General features: G+C 31.4%; 4 protein-coding genes across 6 annotated transcripts; 2 read left to right on the top strand and 2 right to left on the bottom strand.

The window, feature by feature from the left end:
* Positions 1 to 2,530: 2,530 nt before the first annotated feature.
* Positions 2,531 to 4,876, bottom strand: LOC110411110 (FAD/NAD(P)-binding oxidoreductase family protein). Its single transcript, XM_021421133.2, is given in 5 exon segments — positions 2,531 to 2,831; positions 2,833 to 3,305; positions 3,481 to 3,691; positions 4,012 to 4,316; positions 4,491 to 4,876. Coding segments are annotated over 5 exon segments (1,287 nt in total). The 5' UTR covers positions 4,746 to 4,876; the 3' UTR covers positions 2,531 to 2,788.
* An 824-nt stretch (positions 4,877 to 5,700) lies between these two features.
* Positions 5,701 to 8,527, top strand: LOC110410991 (Acyl-CoA N-acyltransferases (NAT) superfamily protein). Its single transcript, XM_021420972.2, has 3 exons — positions 5,701 to 6,079; positions 7,475 to 7,597; positions 8,020 to 8,527. Exons 1-3 carry the CDS (start codon positions 5,926 to 5,928, stop codon positions 8,235 to 8,237), a joined length of 495 nt encoding a protein of 164 aa, XP_021276647.1. The 5' UTR covers positions 5,701 to 5,925; the 3' UTR covers positions 8,238 to 8,527.
* Positions 8,528 to 9,867: 1,340 nt separating this feature from the next.
* On the bottom strand, positions 9,868 to 12,155 carry LOC110411277 (DNA-directed RNA polymerase subunit beta). Of its 2 annotated transcripts, none has more exons than XM_021421356.2 (7): positions 11,918 to 12,155; positions 11,747 to 11,789; positions 11,350 to 11,442; positions 11,195 to 11,257; positions 11,024 to 11,119; positions 10,844 to 10,921; positions 9,868 to 10,268 (listed from the first exon to the last, which is right to left on the bottom strand). In XM_021421356.2, the coding sequence occupies exons 1-7, from the start codon at positions 12,046 to 12,048 to the stop codon at positions 10,182 to 10,184; spliced, it is 591 nt and encodes a 196-aa protein (XP_021277031.1). In that variant the 5' UTR covers positions 12,049 to 12,155; the 3' UTR covers positions 9,868 to 10,181. The 2 variants fall into 2 exon arrangements, with proteins under 2 accessions (XP_021277031.1, XP_021277032.1); XM_021421357.2 differs by having other exon boundaries at positions 9,868 to 10,231.
* Positions 12,156 to 14,917: 2,762 nt separating this feature from the next.
* Positions 14,918 to 18,729, top strand: LOC110410636 (glucan endo-1,3-beta-glucosidase-like). 2 transcript variants are annotated; one of them, XM_021420444.2, is made up of 5 exons: positions 14,918 to 15,177; positions 15,647 to 16,554; positions 17,156 to 17,740; positions 18,048 to 18,336; positions 18,523 to 18,729. In XM_021420444.2, exons 2-5 carry the CDS (start codon positions 16,003 to 16,005, stop codon positions 18,546 to 18,548), a joined length of 1,452 nt encoding a protein of 483 aa, XP_021276119.1. In that variant the 5' UTR covers positions 14,918 to 15,177; positions 15,647 to 16,002; the 3' UTR covers positions 18,549 to 18,729. The 2 variants fall into 2 exon arrangements, with proteins under 2 accessions (XP_021276119.1, XP_021276118.1); XM_021420443.2 differs by having other exon boundaries at positions 14,918 to 15,181.
* The last annotated feature ends 2,384 nt before the right edge of the window (positions 18,730 to 21,113 follow it).

The raw sequence follows: 21,113 nt of genomic DNA, 5'->3' as shown, positions 1-21,113 counted from the left end.
CTCTTTTGGGTTTGGCTTTTCAACTTGTGAAACAGAAACCCTGGGTTTTCTCTCTTAAGGCTATTAACTACATGATTACATGAATGTTTTTGTTTAAAGAAAAGTCTTTGATAATAATGGGTTTTTTATGGTTTTATTTTGTGTTAATTTTGGGTTGGTGATTTTTAGGCGTCATATACTGATTACCATCGCTCTTTATTTTAACTATGAGCGTTTGTGTATGAACTGACGCAACAGCCTTTGTTACCCTTTCTGCACTTCTTCCAATTTGGAAGCCTTCGGCTTCTTCACCGCAGATAAGGGGAAAGTTCCTTCTCGGTTTTCAATGTGGGACACTGCGAGTATTTGAAAAAAAAAAATTGGCCGGGTGGTGGCTAATGTTGGTCACTCGAGGCCTCATTTTGTATAGAATTGGTGAGCCAACTGTCAGACTGTGACTTAGGCTTTTATACAGAATTTATAGTCTTTCACAATGGCCAAGCTTGTCTATGTAGGCCAGATTAGGTGACTGAATGTGTTGAACCGAATCAACACATAGACGTGTTACCAGTTCTGTGATTAGTCCTTGCATCGAAGCGCTTTGTAAGGGCAAACGTTCAGTCGTGTTAAAAGTTAAAATACGTAAGATGTGTCGACCGTTTTGCTTTTATTTTAGGTTTTTTCTTTTCTTTCAGTTTTTAACAATAAGGAACAACAAAATTTGAGCCGCGGAAGTTTCTTTTGGTTGCTACCCTCGGTTTGATAAGAAATATCAATAATTTATCTAAAACTCTATTAATAGATAGAATAGTTGAACTTTATAAATATTCAGCTAAATTTGATAATTTTAAATATTATTTGTTAAATATATGAATTCAAGATAAATGATAAAATTCTTATATGAATTCATCTTAAATTCGAATATATTAAGTACCTCTGTAATGGGATATATAATATACCTGTTGACATTCTTTATTTTGATTCATTCAATGATAATTTTTTATTATTTTTTTATTGTTGGTTTGAAGGTGCGCAACTAGTTATTCACATTTACTTTACTTCGTTCATTCAATGATAATTTTTCGTTATTTTTTTATTATTAGTTTTAAGGTGCGCAATTAGGCAGAGTCACATTTGCTTTACTTGTTTGTGACAGCGAGTCTTAGATAGGTGCCGTGGCCAAAATTTGAGGATTAAACAACAGTATAGATTTTTATTTTTTGGATAAACTTTGACTTGTTATTTATTCAAAGCCATTGCAATGTTCGGACATGTTATTAGAACGGCATAAAGTTAAAGTGGCGTTTGGTACATTACAATACAATGTGATTACAGGTAATGTGATTACAAGCAATGTGATTACAGGAAAATAACATTACAGTGTTTGGTATGTAAGTAAAATAATGATTAAAATGCAGAGAAGATAACATTGCAGTGTTTGGTTTACAAGTACTTTAATGAGAATGTAACTAATTGTCAAAATTACCCCTAATTATTAAAATATAAGTTTAATATATTTATAATTTTTATTATTAATTTTTATATAATATCATTTCTTAAATATATTTTTAATATCATATATTTTATTTTTATTTATTATTATAATATTTTATATTTTTATTTTTAATATATTTATATTTATATTATTAATTTTTATATAATATCATTTCTTAAATATATTTTTAATATCATATTATTTTATTTTATTTATTATTATAATATTTTATATTTTATTTTATATATTTATATTTATATATTAATTTTTATATAATATCATATTTTAATATATTTTTAATGTCATATATTTTATTTTTATTTATTATTATAATTTTATATATTTTATTTTCATTTCTTTATTATTTTTTATATTATATATTTTATTTTAATTTGTTTTATCTATATTATATAAATATTAATTTTTTATATTTTATTTATTTTAATTTTTATTCTTATATATATATTTATTTTAATTATAATATTATAAAATATTTTTAATAAGATAATAAAGTTGAAGGGTAAAATTGTCTTTAAGAACATTGCAGAGTGCATGTAATGTGATTGCATTAGTTTTAGACTGCAATCACATTACATCCATTGGCTGCAATGTGATTGCATTGCAATCTTATATTGCAGTGATCTGTTTACAAAAACAAACACTGCAATGTAATTTAATAAGCCACATTGCAGGGAATGTGACTTACATCCCTATACCAAACGCCACCTAATAGTGCAGAAACTCAAGCATTAGATGAGTTACCTGGGGATGTTACAACAAACTTAGTATTAGCAATACAGATGTACTCGATTTCCTTTGTGGAGGCTTGCTCCGTCTACTCTCCGAGAAATCCTAATGCTTTCAAAAAGAAAAATCAAGCCCTTGGCTATAGAAAATGTTCCCTTTCTTTCTGTGTAATAGATGGCCATGGTGGACAAAGTAACAAGCATATGAGAATGACTAAAAAGGGTAGCCACACTCTTATGCTTGAAAATTGTATAGATAACCAACTCTTGTAAAAGTATCATTGAAAAGAGATGCCAAAGGCTCTGTTTGCTATGAGGAATGTGACTCATATTCCTGAGATTGTAAATAGGAAAATATTACCATGTTTGGTATGACTTAAACCCAGTGGTAATGTGATTCCCTTAGATATCATTTTCTGTAATGACTAATCATGTTTTTATATAGTCAATCCTCAGAGAAAGAGAGTCCAGACAATCAAATATATTGGCGAGAGAGACTTAAGTAACCAGTATCAAAATGCCCAAGCATTGCCTGGTTACGGAGGACATACTCCCATCTTTTAAGAGATCAAACAGAGCGTAACATGGAATCAATTAATGAAGGAACTACAGAAGAAAGGCATGTTCTTCTGTTGAAGATCTGTGCAATCCTCTGGAGTTGCTTTCTTTGGATCAAATGGCTCACGATTAGGAAGATCTAAGCCTTGTTTAATTCGACCCAGCTGCCGTGAGTGCAGAACTTGTTTAGAAGTGACAGGTAGCCGAATGGACTGATACTCTTCCAGAGCTGACTGTAAATTTTCCAATCCCCATTTGCCAAGGGTTTTGCCTAGAGCTGCTGCATCTAATATTGACATGTTTGTGCTTCTCAGGCCGTGAGGACTTGTTGGGTGAGCAGCATCCCCAATCAACACTACATTGTCCCAAAAGATCTGTCTTAGAGGGTCACAATCATATATGGCATTTAAGAAAGGATTCTTGGTCTCCTTCATGACTCTTACAAACTCTGGGACCCAAACTTTCTCTGCTTCTTGGATCATATCATTGATCATGTCTTCATTTACCTTCATGGTAACTGAATTTCCCTGCACATAGAGTAACAAAAGATATACAGGTGTTGTTAGTTTTGATTGCTGCAGAGTCTACAGAATTTAAAAGGCATCTGTCTATATCTGTCAAATCACTGTCCAACTTTAGATGTCCCCAAACCATCATAGATATGTAAGAAGCAGAATATATGAGATTAGGGCGAGCAAGCACCTTTATATCAGGCTCAGGTTGATTGGTATAAAAAATCCAGTTGAGCCTTTTGCTTGGAAGTTCATAAAGCGCACTATGAGTTCCAGAGCTAAGGTCAAAGTACAAGCATTTCCCAAGGTCGGGGTACACTTTACGGATGCCTGTAATGGTTTCTGAATCCTCTTTTCCTGAAAAATCAAGAACCCCTCTCCACGCAGAGTAACCTGAATACCTGCAAAGAGTTTGGCCAAGTTATACAATTCACTCATAAGGGATAGTTACACTCGAACATTTGACTCATTGATTAATGTATGATCCCTTTTAATGAATGTAGCTGAAATCACCCTTTTCCTAATTAAAAAAATTAAAAAAAAAACTCATAAGGGATAGTTGACTCGAAAAAATTTAGTTTGAAATAACTAGCACACGCAACTAGCAGAACTCTTGCTAGTTGTATTAAGAACTCAGAATCCAATAAGACCTTCGATAAGATAAGACTTATCCCACTATGCAGCCTGCCTGCCAACTAGGAGCAAAATAAGCCACACATACCTCAATTTAATGTCCGGGAGAAAACTCTGGCGGATTAAAGAGAGGCATCCATCTGCTGCAACGAGTAAATTTCCATCTATCTCAATGATCTCATTGTTTCGAAGAACTTTAGCCTTAACTTTGACAGAGGCTTTGTCTTCGGAAATGGTGAAAGAGATGAATTGGTGACCCCAGAAGAATATATCTCGTGGCAATGCATTGTGTAGAAGGCCATGGAGATCAGCCCAATGTGCTGCTCTAAAATTAAATTTCTCATCTCTTGTTAATGTCCAACTCACATTCGTAGCAGCATCTGTTGCTTGGTTCTGTAAGAACACATTTCCAGAAATATAGCGGGATATTAACTAAACATTTGATCATTTTTTGTCTGAATGAAATGTAACTAGTAGAATTTTTTTTTTATAAGCAAAATATGTCTAGAGTTTGATAATGAATACTAATATAAAGTTCTGTTAAGGACTATAAGATTTGACATTAACCTGATCAATTGTGAGGGGCAAGGTGGCCTGCTGGAGGAGCTGGGGATGGCCAAGCCAGGAACCAATGAGCTGTTGAGCCGAAGGGTCGAGCCCCAGTCCAGCCCCGGTTGGGCTCCCAGTTGGGGCTGCGCTAGTTTTCTCAAGCACCACAACTTCCCATCCTGCTGAAGTGAGCGCATGAGCGCATGAAACCCCGGCTATACTCCCTCCTACAATGATTGCCTTGGCCTTATTCTTCTTCTTCTTCTCAGTCATCTCTCTCTCTCCCTCGAAGGAATTCTGGTGAAGGAGTTTGGAAAGAAAGGAAATTTATAGATGACAAAATGGGATCTCTGGTAAGAGGCAGAAATGACAAGAAGTTGTGCTCTCCACTTCTGGAGCCTTGCAAGGTGGTGAGATGGGTCCATTTAATTAATCATGGTCCTTATTTTTTTGTTTTTTCTTTTCTTTTCTTTTCTTTTGATCCTCTTTTTTTGAATAAATGTCTTTGAACATGTGAGTTTTAGGGTCCTGTTAAACTGAGCTGCCCACCTGCCCCAAAGCCCAAACTGTTGAAAACTTGTTCATTTGAAATTTTAATTTTAACTTGAGAAACACTCACTTATATTTGGAGAATTTCTATTATATGTTGGAATGTGATTTTCATTTGTTGATCACCGTTAATAATTACAAAATCATGTATTTTGAATTTTAGATGGTCCAAATAATGTATGTATCGATCTGAACAAATTAAACAAAAGTTTTGATTTTGACTTACTTTATATTAAAATTTGAAAATTCTTTTTATAATATAGATGACGTTCAAGACTTTTTTAAATGAAAAGGGAAAAATTCATGAAAAACAAATTATAATTAGAGTATTAGATGGTCTTGGAAAAAAGATTTCATTTAGGGACATCCCAAAAAAAAAAAGACAAAGAAAAAGAGAGGAGAGAGTAATTTTGATGAGTTTGATGAAATATGCACAATATTCGACTTTAATGACAAATTCAATTCCAATTTGTTAAATTGATAAATTATCACAAAAATGTTCATATTGATTAAAAGAAAAAGGTTAATTGATATTGTTCTTCCTCCGGGCTTGGGCAAGGCCCAGTTATCAGTTGCGATCCTTCAGAGCCGATTTCTCAAGTCCGAACCTGAGAAATTTCCTGGAAACCAAAACGAAACCCAAAGTGACCCAAATAGGCAAATAAAGTAGGAGAAACAGGTTGTGGGAAAAACCCCAAACTTCCCCTCTAAAAGGGCAATCCCTCTCCCATCGCTGTCTTGCTACGAAGGCCTCCCTCCATCCCTCCCCTGTACATACAAGAAATCCAACCCTGTCCGTACAAGTCCCTCCCCACCATTGGTTTTTTGTTTTGTTTTTCCTCTCTGCAAATCTTCTATTTTCTTCGACCAAAATACAAAGAATAAATAAATTAAAAACAAAGAAATGGGGGCTGGGCGAGAAGTTGCAATATCACTAGATGGAGTGAGGGACAAGAACGTGATGCAGCTGAAGAAGCTCAACACTGCTCTCTTCCCTGTTCGTTACAACGACAAGTACTACGCTGATGCTCTCGCCTCTGGCGAATTCACCAAGCTTGGTCGGCTCCTTTTTTTCCTTTTTCCCCCTCATTCTTTTGCCTAGCATTTTCTGGGTTTTCCTTATTTCGCTTAAAGCCAATGTTCGTTTAGCCCATGTTGTTTGGTTTTGTCTTTCCAATGGATTTGTTGAATAATGGGTTTTTCTTTTGCTGTTTATTAGTATATACCATCTATTGGGAAATTTATTGTAGCTATCTTTTTCCCCACATATGTGGTTGTTATCTTATTATGGGATTTTGGTGATTGTTTTGTTGGTTTTGGCTTCTGCTTTTTGATTTTGTGGTTTTGGTTCTTTGCATTGGAAAAATGCTGGTTTTTGTGGGCCACTTTGATTTGTATTGACATGTGAAGATACACACCATGGAAAAGTAGTTTAATAAGGTTTAAATAAAAAGAAAGCTTAAAATTTAGATGATGTAATGAAGTTGAAACTTCCTTTTCATATATTCTTTTCTTAAAGACCCAAATTGCTAGCTTAGATGTTTAAGTTACGAGTGATGAAACTGGCAGAGTCTTGCTAGCAAGATTGTATTAATTATCAGTTTAGTGTCCTCCCACGTGATCATTGTTCAAAGTAATTTATTGTTAGATTAAAAAGTTTCAGGTTGGATAACCCAACATAGATTGAACTGCTCGTTCTAATTATTGTGTTACACAGCTTTTGAGAACTAAAACTTTTCTCTCCCCCAATCTTGAACTTTTAAGGCTTATTGAACTTAAGAAATGGGTGTCAACATTCTTACCATTCATCCTTTTTAACACGTGCCATTGACCCTAGAATACATTGTTTCTTCTCTTGTTGCCCTTGTGGTGCCATAGACACAAATATGTCACTAATCTTAATTGGTATGCTCGTCTCTTCTATTGGTCTTGCACATATTATGAAATGTTATTGCATCCATTTTTATCCTGCTTTTTTTTTTTTAATTTCTTGGTAGTCGCTATCTTTTTACTTTTTTGGGTAACTTCTAAAAGTCATAAAAGCTTAGACTAAAGATTTCCTGATTCTGAATAGGAGGTACTTGCTTCTTCAGCTTGATGGTCTATATCTGTTTACAGAAACTGTAAATACTTCAAAACCTGTTAATCTTGGAGAAGAATTATCTTATCATTTTCTTCTGTATACAGGATTGAAGTTTGAGTAGTTCTATTCTTGTCTAACTTTATGTTATTATGAAATGCATAGAACATGTAATGACGTCTTTGTCACAGTGCCTACGACGATGGATATTATGTTTTATTGTTTATTTCTTTATGGTGCCTTGATGGTTAGAAAGATACAATTTGTGATTTTCTATTAGTATTTCATGGCTTTTGGAGACAAATTTGATGACCTTTAATGTCCATAAATTATCATGTTATCCTAACAATCACTTCTTTGTTTGCTAATTCAGCATATTACAGTGACATCTGTGTCGGATCAATTGCTTGCCGGCTGGAAAAAAAGGAAGGTGGGGCTATCCGTGTGTACATTATGACATTAGGTGTTTTAGCACCATATCGTGGGCTAGGCATTGGTGAGTAGACAAGCAAATTTTTCTACTAGTGTAGGTCTTGCAAGGGAATTAATGGAAAAACCTTAAGCCATGCTAATTGATTTTCAAATTGGTTATTTTTATCGATACAAGGGATGGTCAACTATCATAAAAGATTCATCAACATGATGGTTGAGAAATTTGTTCATACATAATTAAAAGGACTATGCTGGCTCCTTTAGATGGGGGAGAAGGGGGATAGGGGGGCTTTACAACAGAGCTGAATGCTTTGTTGGTGACAAGAATTAGTTAATATAAGTAACCACCCCCAACATCTTTCATGGAAATTATGTTTCCCTTGGTTCTGAATAAAAAACCATAGTTTGTTAGAAACGCTTGAATCTTCAGTTTTCTGACTTTGCTCTTTTGTTGGATGGTTTTCTTAAAATCTGGGATTTACATAGGTACGAAGCTATTGAACCATGTTCTTGATCTCTGTTCAAAGCAGAACATACCAGAGATTTACTTGCATGTTCAGACAAACAATGAAGATGCCATCAACTTCTATAAGAAATTTGGATTTGAAATCACAGAGACAATCAAGAACTATTACACAAACATTGAGCCCCCCGACTGTTTTGTTGTTACCAAGTTCATCACTCCATCTCAAGTGAAGAAATAACAGGTCAAAGCTAGTTCTGTTCTCAGGAGTTATTGGTTATTGTTGTCTTATTGGATTTTATTAATTTATATACTTGGGGAATATTTGATGATAAGGATGCTGTAGAGCATTAGTGACATGAGTTATGGCATTAATGAGATGAGTTATGATCGGTTTATCTTTGTGTCCTACTTTATACTTATGAGTTGGAATATTGTTATTGTCTTGTTCAACACTCTTTTTGCTTGTACAACTGAGCATCTGTAGTCTGCTCCCAACAAGTTGTAATCAATCCATTTTTCCTTGTATCAGTCTGAATGTGATCACCATTGATAAAACATAATATCCTTGGTTGTAGGCACTGTGACAAAACATCATTACATGTTCCTTGTTACCATCTTTCACTATTTGAAATTGTAAACACTGGTAAATGGTTGATATGATGAAAATATATGTTTTTTCTACATCAATTTAGTGTCCTTATATTGAAAGATCTATGACTATGCCTTAAGCAAGAATGGTTTTGGCTTGTATTCTTCAAGTAATGTACATGCAGCAATATTATGTGAAATAATATTTCTTCACATGGGAGTTATAGATTGGCTAGTGACCGAAGATTAGATTTACTGGTGACCTTGTCACTGTCCTATATTTGGAAGGTAAGACCTCCCATTTCCAGGAGAGGTTGACCTTGCATGGTTATTGGCTTGATGGCCTCCCATTTATACAGGTTGTAATAAAGGAATATAGGGCCGAGGAAGGGAACCGTGGCCCAAATTCAAACATGCCATCTAACGGTAGACACCATGCAATTTCTCATGGAACAGTCAACCTTTACCAATGACCAAGCTTCTACTCAATGCCCTATCTCATGTGCCAATGGAGAATCTGAATCCAAGTAAATTTACTTGCAGACTTTATAGCTTAGATTTGCACTCCACGCTAACACAGATATTCCAAATTGCTATGATAGGCTGTCTAGTATTTATGGGGTGTCCAAATAAATCCATAGTTAATAAAACTTAGTAGGCTACAAAAAGATTATAAAAAGAAAGCAAAAAAAAAATGATAATATTACATTTAATTCGTATATTTTTATAAAAAAAGTTTAATACGGTACTTGAATTTAAAAGATTTTTAATATAATACTTTATTTTGTATATCAATTTAATGATTTGTATCAAAATGTATCATATGATCAAATAAATGTCAGATTATTCTTTGATCACAACACATGATTGACCAGCGACATAATTTCAGTGTTAAAAAATTTTAAGTTTCTCTTTTTATAAAAAATTTGAAATTTTGAAAAATAAACTTATTTTAATTTTTTTAAAAGTAAAAATTTTTGGAAAATAATTTCTTTTCTTTCTCTCACTTTTCCTTTTCTTCTCTCTAGAGCTTCCATTTTTCAATGGAATCCAGCCATTAGCCAATAAGATCTAGCCGATGACAAGGCCAAAATGCTCGATGATTGGCCGAAAATTAGCCATTGAGAGGAGAGAAAAGGAAGGAGAAGAAAGTGAAGTTAAGAAAGAAATAAACAATGAAGAATTTTTCAGATTTTTTTGTTTTTCATTTTCAGAAAACAAAAAATTATTTTTCAAACAATTTGTTTTTTTATTTTATTTTTCTTTTTAAACCTTTCACATGAGTAATTGAAACACAAGATACTGCATTGAATATATTTTTAATACAAGAATCAGAGTAGATAGTTTCCTCCAGTATAAAGATTAACTATATTATCCTTAGAATGAAAAAATAAAACTAGGAGACATTTGGAATAGATGAAAAACATGAACAAAGGAGCCAACAATTACTGCAGCTCCCTAACCTCTATACTTCACATATACAGGATCAAATTTACAATGTTTGACAAGGCTGGACCTGATACACGTGGTGATGATTTATTGCACTATCTACATATTGGACACAAATAATTCAGAGTAGCTGCTCTAATTGTTATCAGTAAGCCAAACCACCAGCAAATGCATCTCCATCATGAAGTAAACTCTCTGTCAACCAATAACCATCCCATGAACCACCAATCCTCTGCCAAAAACAAGCTACTAATTGATATAGGAACAAACCAAAGTGTTTAGTTCCAATTTCTAATAACAAGCAAGATTCCCCAGTTTATTCTCAGTAAATGATTAGCAAATTCCATATTTATGTAAAAACTCAGTAAGTTTCTCAACTTAATTGACTATGCAGCATGATCATAGTTTGGAGATAAACCACCCCAACCCATATTTTCCCCCTGTTTCTTCTCACATGTTTGACAACAAGCACAAAACATTAACTTGATAAACCATTAAAAGTTTTCTAACTGTTTCCGTATGTGACTTGACTTTCTGCATATGAACATGAATACACAAACTTTGATTCAATGATGATTGAAACTCCTAAAAGCACTAAATTTGCTACAACTACTGACAGACAAAGCAAAAGGGTTTTTACCTATAAAATATGATAAACATTAAAAGATCCAATTGAATAAGAAAGTTCAAAACATTTCTTACTAATGAAGCCCTAAAACCAAAGATAGGGACATGATATAAGCAAATGCTATCATCATTTCATAGGAAGAATTGCAGATGACTAGTAAAAAAGGTCAACAAACAAACCTGCACCATTGTAAATTCAAATATTTCTTCCTCCTCTGGGCGACTTCCAAGTATCCAAACCCGTTGTTTGAATCGGTTCTGCTCAACAGTTTGAAAACACAACAACATGTGGTTAGAAAAACATGGATAACAAAGATGGCAAAGGTCTAAAGATAAATCACAAACAAACTGCTTCAATACCTCCTTCACAAACAAACTGCTCAAGATCTTTCTCTCCTTGTGACCAAGCAATACTCGATAAGTTGAATGATGAAAAATTCGCCTAAAGCGTTCAAACTGTATTTCAAAGGAAGAAAGCATCAGCATCTATAGCACCACAAATCATAAAATTTTGAAAAACCATTAACTGACCTGTCCTAGATCAAAGAAGGGTCCAAAATATTTAGACCTTTCAAAAGGATCAAATCCAGCAAACTGTCAATTGAACATAAAAAATTAAAAACAGCCCTTTAAGAGCCGCAAATTTCGAAGGGAAAAGTGCAGAATCGTGTGGTATCAGGAATTACCCTGTACATAACCTCGATCCCGTAATCCTGTCGAGGTTGGTCATTATACTTCAATGCATCAAGTTGGTGTTTGACAGCTTCTTCTGCACTAAACTATAACAAGAGTTTTAACTCACTTACTGGTTTCAAAGTTACTTTTACTACATTTGCTTTCCGCTTCCGGAAGCAAAATGTGAATGATGCTTTTGCATACAAAAGCAAGTACTAGAGTTCTTGAAGAAGAATCAAATTTAATTACAGTAAGTTGATTCCCATAACCAAATACATAATATTAATAGTCATCTTAGAAATCGGCTTTACGGGAACTTTTAGAAATAAAAAGTAAATAACAAAAGCCATAATCAATCCAACCTTTGTTTGCATATATAACTACATAATTGCGAAGCTTAAAACTTACAGTTAGCCTTGGGCCAAAAGGCCTTTTCCTTCGAGAGTCAAGCCTGAAATATTTTTTTTTAAAAAAAGCATGAATTATAGTTATATATTTACCGTGAATGTATAATTATTGAGAAATTGAAGATTATAGTAATTAATGGCCAAAAGAAAATTATAGTTATTGGAAATATACCAATCAGCGGAAAGGAAATCAGGGACGTCAGCAGAAGAAGAAGCTCTGATGAAGCCATGGGCGAAGATTTTGGATCTTTTGGGGAAGGGAGACATGGATTTTGGAGTCGACAGCAAGCAACATAACGACATCGTTTTTGCTTATCCTCCTGTCTCGGAAATTCACGTCGTCTTCTCTTGCTTTTGCTGTCTTTCCCTCTTTTCTAGTTCCCCCTCGGTCGTTGGGAGTGTCAATTTGCGGGAAATGAAGATGAGGCGGAAGTTGGATTGGATTAATCTTGACCGTTTATTGTCGGCGAAGGAAAATCCGACGGTAGGGGACCCGTGTGTTCGTTACTAAATAAAAAGATATTCTTCTTCTTATTATTTTTTTAATAAACACCAACTAAGACTTTTATTTGAGGATAGTCACAATTTAAATGTTTATATTTTTATCGTAATAATCAAGTATTAAACGTAGGGCTGCTTAAAATCATTCCTAATCCAAAATAAGTTTGATTCTTTTGGTTCGATTAGAACCATTTTTGAGATTTTTGATTTTGTAATTCGATTATTTTAATAAATTTGATTCATTTTTTTATAATTAAAGTTTTGAACCAAACAAATTGAATATCGAATTTGAATTATTAAAAATTTAATTTATTACTATATACTAATATATTTTAAAATTTTTACATTATATAATAAATTTAAAATATTATTGAATTTACTTGAGTATGTTCAAATTTATATTTATATATTATTTTAAAATTTAGTAAAGTGTTATAAAAGGTTTGCTTGAGTTTGATATTTTGAAACCGATAAAATTGATTGTAAGTCAAATTTCAGTCGATTCAATTAAGTATAATAATTTCATTTGATTCAATTTTTGCATAAAATGAATTTAATTTTTTTTAAAATTGTAATATCAAATCAGACAGCTTTACACCCTTAATTGAACTTTAACAAGAATATAAGATTTTGGTTTAATTCCAAACATTGAAAGCCATGGTCCATCTAAGTTTCACTTGTTCCGATTAAGTTAAGTATGAGGTATTAAATATTAATTTAAAATATTTGTTAAATTTTTTAGATCTTAATTCGAAAGGAAAAATATTTTAAAATTTACAAATCTAAAGAATAATATCATGTGAAAGGGGAGATTTTTCTTTATGAATATATATTTTGATATCCTAGGGATTGCAAATTAGTCAAAAGCTGACGGCTTCCCACCAAATGAGGCAAAATTTGCCTTAGAAATCAAGTTTTCAACTTTCTTTATTGATTTTATAAATAAGAAGAAGAGGATTTGATTGTTTTTTCATTTTAACACAATCAATCAAAAAAATGGGTAGAATTTCCTATTTTTATTTAAAAAATAAACATTAAAGACTCAGATCTTTTTACAAACTCCTCCTTATCTTTACATGTTCTTACTTGTGAATTTAATTAATGATTGAAAAATGAAATGGAGGGTTGAACCAATGATGTTATTGATTCTTTTTTTTTTTTTTATAATTGGGGTTTTTTTTTATATAATTGGAGAGGGAGTATTTGAATCCTACTTTTTAGGTAGGGGATAATGTATCAATAATTAGTCAAATGCCGAGATGCTATTAATTCTTAATTTAATTACTTTAATTTGATTAAAAGATATAAAATGATATTTGATTAAATGGTTAGTGCTTTAATTAGTAGTTAAGAGTATAAGAATTTAAATCTTATTGCTAATAAAATATGTTAAAAACAAAAAATCCAAATTCAAACAAAAAATTTTAACCAGTTCAAAAATCGGATCAAAATGATTTAATAGAAATGTTAATCAAGTTTGATTAATTGCTTTTTATTGGATTGAATAGGTTACCAATTTTCGATTCAATCGGTTTGATCTAACTTAAATATACAAGAACTAAGAAAAGAAAAAAAGTATGAGGTAGATTCAAATTATGTTTTTCTTAATTATTTAATAAAATCCTTTGATAAAATATATGTTACATTCTTCTTTATACTTTATATACTTTCGCTAATTATTGTAAAAAAGAAAAAGTATACTCCTTTCTGTCACATGTTGATATTGGTTTTATTTATTTCTTATCAAAATTTCAATTTTGATCCTATTTTATTTTTAACTGGTTGCTTGTTAATTTTTTAAAATAATTTTAAATATGTATTTATTAAAGTTTAAATTAATAACATATTTAAAATAATTTGAATTAAAATTTTAAAAATGGATTAAAAATCAAATCATAACATTATATAAGATGAGGGGGTACTACTATTACTATTTTAACTTGACTAAATGTTTCAATTGAAATTAAATATTTGGACACTTCTTTATTTAAGGATTAAATATTTCGACTATAGTAATGAAGAGTTAAATGTTTTTGGTTTATATTAAGATAAGAGGTGTTTAGCGTGTAGTCTATACATGCATGATGTGAACATTAAATTTTTAAAATGGTATATAAATTTTTAATATGACATATAATAATTAAATTTTAAAATATAATATATATTATTATATTTTTTAAAATTATTATATCATCAACTCATGTGATTTTTATAGACACATGCTTTATCTACTTATTAATTTAATTATTAATTGTAAAAAATAAAAAAGTACTTACTTTTTAATTTTTACAATTAAAATATTTAATCTTTAATTAAAAAACCAAAACATTTAATCTCAATTTAAACATTTAACCTTTTAACTTTAATATAACTATAAGTATACAGTACGTATTTATTTAAACAGATTAAAGGGGCTGGCAATCTGACATGGTTCAGCGCTCACTGCGTAATACTCAACGGCGTCTGAACAATGACAATGACCCTACCCAGAGTTTGCTCTTTTTTTATTATTAATTCTGGCGGTGAGAACAATATTTTATATGTATATATATATAAATATTTTGTCATTTTCAATGTCAGACTCATTTGAAATCTCCCAACGTAACTGTGACACATGTAATTCTACTTATCAAAGCTTTTTCTTTTTTTCTTTTAAATATTAATGAGACAGGCGGCACCTGTCTGTCTCTCCTTTTCTCTTCTTTCCACTCTGTCTCTCACTCACTCTCCTTTGTTGAAAACCTTTACCTTTCTTCCCGAAAGCACAAACCCCAAATTTTCTTTCACATTTTCCATATCTTTCTCACCCATTTCCCCTCCATCTTCACCCCGTGGAACAGGTTATGAGAGTGAAACATGAGTGATGTCATGTCTTTCAGCTGGAGAGCACCGTTTTCTGCAACAGAGATTGATACTGACTGACAGTTTCATGTAGGTTCGTGCTGTGCTCCAAATTTCACTTAGACAAGATTTTCCTTTAGTGTAGAAACTAGAATCAGTCCATAAGAATGAATGTAATGAGTATCGTTATATGGAATAATGATTTGATTAGTGTCAATTAGTTTTTTGTCTTTGTTATTGCTTGATTTGCTGGCTGCTCTGTTCTTTGTCTAGTTGTCTATGAGGCTTTACTCTTTCGGTTTTTAGTTGGATGCTCTGTTTTGGGACGTACTGATCTATTAGTCATCAAATCTTAGTTTTGTGTACATCTTTTCTTTTATTGAGACAATAATTAGTAGTACTAAATGGCTACTTGTGTATGTTATTGAATCTGTTGGTTTAAAAGAATATTGAAGTTTATGTTAATGTTTGACAATCTCATTAACCGAGTTTAGATTTACGTCTACCTTTTTTGCCTTTACATATGGGTCATGACAAGTTTGTGTCTTGTCTCAAACAGGTTGGAAGTGGGGGCCTGAACTTTAGAGACCCAATTTTTTAGTCAGATCAAATTCAAATTGAGCAAAAATCTGTTCTGCAATTTACTTACATGGTCAAAACACAGTTCCTTAAGCAATAAATTGAATAACTGCAATTCATTTGGTTTAACTTTAACTGCAATTGTTGCTTTGTGCCTAGAAGTGGTTTACTCTACTCCAGAATACCTTAGGAACCTTGCTTTTCTTATTATCAAGTCTTCCTATATGGAAAATTCTTTCTTATAAGAATCTAGCTTTTCTTATTATTAAGTCTTCCTACCTATATGGCTATATATTTGTCAAAATCTTGAATTTTAACCAATGTCTCATCCCTTATATGCTGCATAAACCACCTACACCTCCCCTCTCGTACAATCATCTTTCACTAGGTAGTTTAAAACTCAACCAAAATCAAAGAGGAAAAGTTGTTCCATTACCTTCAATAGCCATGATTGCCATCTTCCTCCTCCTCACCATATTCCTCCACCTCTTCACCACCACGACTGCCCTTGGAGTTAACTATGGCATGGCTGCAGACAACCTTCCTTCTCCCTCTGTGGTTGCTAACTTCATCAAAACCCAAACTATCTTTGATAGTGTCAAAATGTTTGATGCGAATCCCGAGGTCCTTAGAGCTTTTGCAAACACTGGCATTTCGGTTACAGTCACAGTCGGCAATGGAGATATTCCTGCTCTTACCAATACTGTTGCAGCAAGGAGATGGGTTGCTCAATACATAAGCCCATTTTATCCTCAGACAAAGATCAAATATATCTGTGCTGGTAGTGAAGTCTTATTCTCAAATATTACTGGTTGGATTAACAACCTTGTGCCTGCAATGAGGAGTCTTCATTATGCTTTGGTTAAAGCTGGAATTCAAGATATCAAGGTTAGATGAATGCGTAATTTATATGTTTATCTTGTTCCTGCTCTTTCTCTTCCTATTATTATTGTTTTCCCCTTTAATTGTAAAAACTAATTTCAAGTTGTAATGATTTTAGAACATTTAATAACCATATGTTGTTTTTTGTAACTTTTGACATTGCTAAGAAAATATTGCATGATTCATGCTTCATGCTAAAACAATAAATTTTCGAAAAATCAGTAATTTTAAAAAGATTGGTTTAAGATGAAAACAATGAATATTCTTTACTTCTATTTTCTTCTATTCTTTATTGATATGATAGAGAATGAAAATTCTTTGCTTGCTTTGAGCCAATTTTATGTTGCTCAAACTTGAGGAAACAAAAATGTTTCTTGTAAGTCATGTGTTCAAACAGATGTCACAAATCTCATCCTAAAATTCCCATTACAAACATCTTTGCTGTATCTTTTTAAATTTAATTTGTATTATTCATACTGATATCTTATCTCTCATGTTAGAAATTTATAGGAATAGCTAGTTTTACATGAATGAAACTCCAAAGACATCAACAATTTTTCATTGTCATCATACAACTATTTTAACCTTTTTATTTCTTTTTGAGTAGGTCACAACCTCTCATGCACTGAACATATTCCGACGTGAAACTCTACCAAGTTTGACCCGTTTCATGGTTGGCTATGACCTAAGCTTCTTTGCACCCATACTCCAATTCCATCGCCGGACCAAATCACCTTTCATGGTCAACCCATATCCCTACTTTAGCCCTGACTTATTGAGAAGATTAAATTATGCTCTTTTCAAACCAAACCGTGGAGTCTATGACAAGTACACTGGAAAAACATACACCAATATGTTTGATGCTCTCATGGACTCAACTTATTCGGCTATGAAAGCCCTTGGCTATGGTGATGTCGAAATCGTGATTGGTGAGACTGGCTGGCCCGCACAAGGTGATTCCAGCAGTCCTTTTGCCACCATGGACAATGCAATTTCTTACAATGGGCATGTGATTAAGGAAATTCTTTCTGGCAAAGGAACGCCTCTAATGCCAAACCGCAGCCTTGAGACATACATGTTTGCATTGTTTAATGAGAATCAAAAACCAGGTCCACTTGCTGAGAAGTACTGGGGATTGTTTAAACCTGACTTAAGCCCTATTTACAATGTTGGACTTCTACGTCATGGGCAGGTATGTTTATTTCTGAATGAAGATCTCTTTCTGTCCTTATTATAGTTTACACAATAGAGGCAAACATTGTTCTTATTGCTTCCTTCCTTCTGCCTCCCCCTATCTAAAATCTGGAAAGACGACATGATTCAATGTTATTGATACAACTATCAAGAGAGTTTTTGTTAATTTAGTCTCAACTGACAGTTAAATATGCCGTCAAATCACTTTCTCATAGTCACAATAGATTGATTTTAATTTCTAATAAGCTTGTAGAAAATGTTAAGTTAAAAGGTTGTATTGATTTTATTTCATTTTGAAATATTAGTCGGTGCCAACTCCTACAAATCCATCCCCATCAACTCCAGCACCTTCAGGCAAGAGTTACTGTGTTCCAAAAAAGGATGCTACCTATGCTCAATTGCAATCAAACCTGGACTACGCATGTGGCAAAGGCATAGATTGTACACCAATTCAGCCTGGTGGATTGTGTTACGAACCCAACACTATCCAGTCGCATGCTGCATTCGCAATGAATTCTTACTATCGAACCAAGGGTCAGAGTTATTTAAGCTGTGATTTTGCTGGCACTGGTCAAATCAACTCTGTTGATCCAAGTAAGTGAAATATGTTATCCAAGACTTACAATCATCGATAAATATTGAGAAACTTGCAAACAAAGTATAATTTAGCATTATGATGATAACTAAATTCATTGTCCATTACATTAAATTGATACGATATTTGCTAAAAACAATAACCATACAGAATTTTAATATTCTGCATTCTGTGTTTATGTTCAGGTTATATGAACTGCCATTACCTCTAAAATATTGGAAGAGAAGGATCAAGGATGAGCTTGACATATGCCCTTAAAAGTGTTAATCAGCAGAATGTTGCTAAAGTTCATTTGATTAGTCCAACTCTTCCTTCTTTGATGATTGTACTGCCATTGCTGTATCAAATGTGAACAATTTGTCAATGAAATGCTCTACGACTTCATTCTTTTACTAGGGTTGTGATTTTTCTTTCATAGATTATGAATTTATAAACGATAATTTAGATAGAAACCTTACTCCCCCCTCCAACCTTTTCAAACAAAGCTAAATTCAGCAACTCATTTTTTCCACGTAACTTCTCTTTCTTTTATACCTGAAAAAGAAAAAAAAAGGAAACTTAATTGTTCTCCCAAATGAAGAACTAATATTTTAATATAATAACATTTTAAACAGTAAGAATATTAAACTTAATTGGTATAATATTTATTTTTTATTATTTAAAAAAATTTAAATAAATTTATTTATTTAATTAATTAAATATTTTTATTTTTATTTTGAATCAAATATAATTATACATTAACTGTCGTTAATCAAAATATTATTAATTATTTTATATTTGTATAGTGTTAACAAAATATTAACATAAAAAATAAAAAAAAATCACATAATTATATTATCATGTCAAATAAACATATCACATTATAATCCATAACATGTTCGTATTTTACGTTAACTTATATAATATAAAAATGATAAATCAAAAATAAAAATATGAGAGTTTAATTGAATATAACAAAAAAATAAAATTTATTTGAATTGCATAGAATAATTTAAAAAATTTTATATATACTATGTCGATTTAATTTTATTTTATAAAATCTGATTCCATCCATTTAGAATAGGTATCATTAACAATTAATTAGTATCTTTGGAAAAAAAACACTTAATTAGTTTTGTATAGGCATTACTGTCAATTTTAAAATATTAAAAATCTCTTCAAAATTTTCCAATTTATAGGCGTATATTATTTCAAACTCAAAATTTTAAAATTTCTATGAATAATTTTGTGAGTATCCATTTATTTATATCTAGATTTGATGTAAATTAGGTTGGACTAGAATTTAATTTATCTAATTTCTAAGTGTTATCTTCATTTTATAAATTCTATCGAGGTAAAAGTTATTTGGTTATAAATAGACGCCATTACTTCATTTGTAAATACATATTTTAATAAGATCTCTTCTCTCCCTTTAAATACTTTCTTTTCTTTAATTGTTCTTTCAAGTTAACCTTATTTATTCTTTCAAATTATATTTTCACAACACGTTATCAGCATGATCTTTTGATCTCTTAAGTTTGTAATTTGTTTTCATCATTTTTAAGTTTCAACAAAATTTCAATAATTGGGTTTCAATTTTTGGTTTTAGCAAATTAGTAAATGTTAGTATTATCTTGTTTTCATCCTCTCACAAAGGTTGATTTTTTTTTTGTTTCTGATTTTAGAAAATCAAATAAGTGATTTAATATCTTTTTAGTGTTTTCATTCCTTAAAAATCAATCTTAATATAAATTTTATTATTAAATAGAATATATTATATTCTATCCCTTGCTATTAGTAAAAAATCATAATATCCATTCCTAGAAGTGAATGTGGCAAACCAACTATTAATAAAAAATTATAAATTTGTGCATTCTCTTAAGTGCATGCAATATTATTTAATAATTATGATCATAGACATGGAAGAGATCATTATAATAATTTACACTATCACGATGCTAATTAAAGATAATTTTACCATCAGAAATGGATGAATAATTTTACTATCAGAAGTGGATGTATAATTTTATCCCTAGAAATGAATGGATACTTTAATCTACTAACCCACGAGAAGTGGATAACCCATTAAAAGTAGATAAATAATTACATCTCACAAAAAGTGGATGAATACTTTACACTTACCAGAAGTGGATGAAAAATGAAAAGATAAAAATGCAAAAAATAAAAGGAATATAGAAAATGTATTTGTCACTCGTCACGTACCTATTGTACATTTTGAATTATATTAAATATCACAGAAAACTAAAACATCTTGTGATCATTTTAACTATGATCAAGTTAATATAGCATATCAAGTGTTTGTCCACCCTAAAAGAGGTATTGATTATATGATTGGTAATGGAAATATTCATAATTGATTTTTTTATCTTGAAAAAGGAATTGATAATTTGATTAGTGAAAATTAAAACATCTTGTAATGATTTTCATCATGATCAAGTTGATATAACACATCAAGATGTTTGTCTACCTAAAAGAGAAATTGATTATATGATTTATAATGAAAATATCCATTCTTGATTTTCTTGTTCTGAAAAAGAATTAATCGTTTGATTTAGAATGAAAATATTAGAGAATGAACTTAAAGGTAATTGGTATATTTTAATATAACTATATTATGAAGATGCTTTTATATGTTCTTATTATATTTAAATGATATGTTCTTGTTATGTGTTTTAATTATGTATTTAATGTTATTTCATGTTAACTTGTAAATTTGTTATTGCACATATTTTATTTTATTGAAGAAAATATAGATATTCATCTTGTTGGATCCAAG

Source organism: Theobroma umbraticum, unplaced genomic scaffold, assembly GCF_002168275.2.
Source record: "Theobroma umbraticum cultivar Fairchild unplaced genomic scaffold, ASM216827v3 scaffold_56.0, whole genome shotgun sequence".
NCBI classification, from domain to species: domain Eukaryota; kingdom Viridiplantae; phylum Streptophyta; class Magnoliopsida; order Malvales; family Malvaceae; genus Theobroma; species Theobroma umbraticum.
Note: the sequence above shows the minus strand (reverse complement) of the source record. Positions and strands in the feature narration are given on the sequence as shown.

Excerpts from the sequence above, each read along its gene's own strand:
- LOC110410991 (XM_021420972.2), top strand. The coding sequence starts at position 5,926 with ATGGGGGCTGGGCGAGAAGTTGCAATATCACTAGATGGAGTGAGGGAC. Across the intron at positions 6,080-7,474 it reads TGGCGAATTCACCAAGCTTG|CATATTACAGTGACATCTGT; the intron begins GTCGGCTCCTTT and ends TTGCTAATTCAG. Across the intron at positions 7,598-8,019 it reads ATATCGTGGGCTAGGCATTG|GTACGAAGCTATTGAACCAT; the intron begins GTGAGTAGACAA and ends GGATTTACATAG.
- LOC110411277 (XM_021421356.2), bottom strand. The coding sequence starts at position 12,048 with ATGTCGTTATGTTGCTTGCTGTCGACTCCAAAATCCATGTCTCCCTTC. Across the intron at positions 11,258-11,349 it reads GGATCGAGGTTATGTACAGG|TTTGCTGGATTTGATCCTTT; the intron begins GTAATTCCTGAT and ends TTCAATTGACAG. Across the intron at positions 11,120-11,194 it reads CCTTCTTTGATCTAGGACAG|TTTGAACGCTTTAGGCGAAT; the intron begins GTCAGTTAATGG and ends TTTGAAATACAG.
- LOC110410636 (XM_021420444.2), top strand. The coding sequence starts at position 16,003 with ATGCTGCATAAACCACCTACACCTCCCCTCTCGTACAATCATCTTTCA. Across the intron at positions 16,555-17,155 it reads CTGGAATTCAAGATATCAAG|GTCACAACCTCTCATGCACT; the intron begins GTTAGATGAATG and ends CTTTTTGAGTAG. Across the intron at positions 18,337-18,522 it reads AATCAACTCTGTTGATCCAA|GTTATATGAACTGCCATTAC; the intron begins GTAAGTGAAATA and ends GTTTATGTTCAG.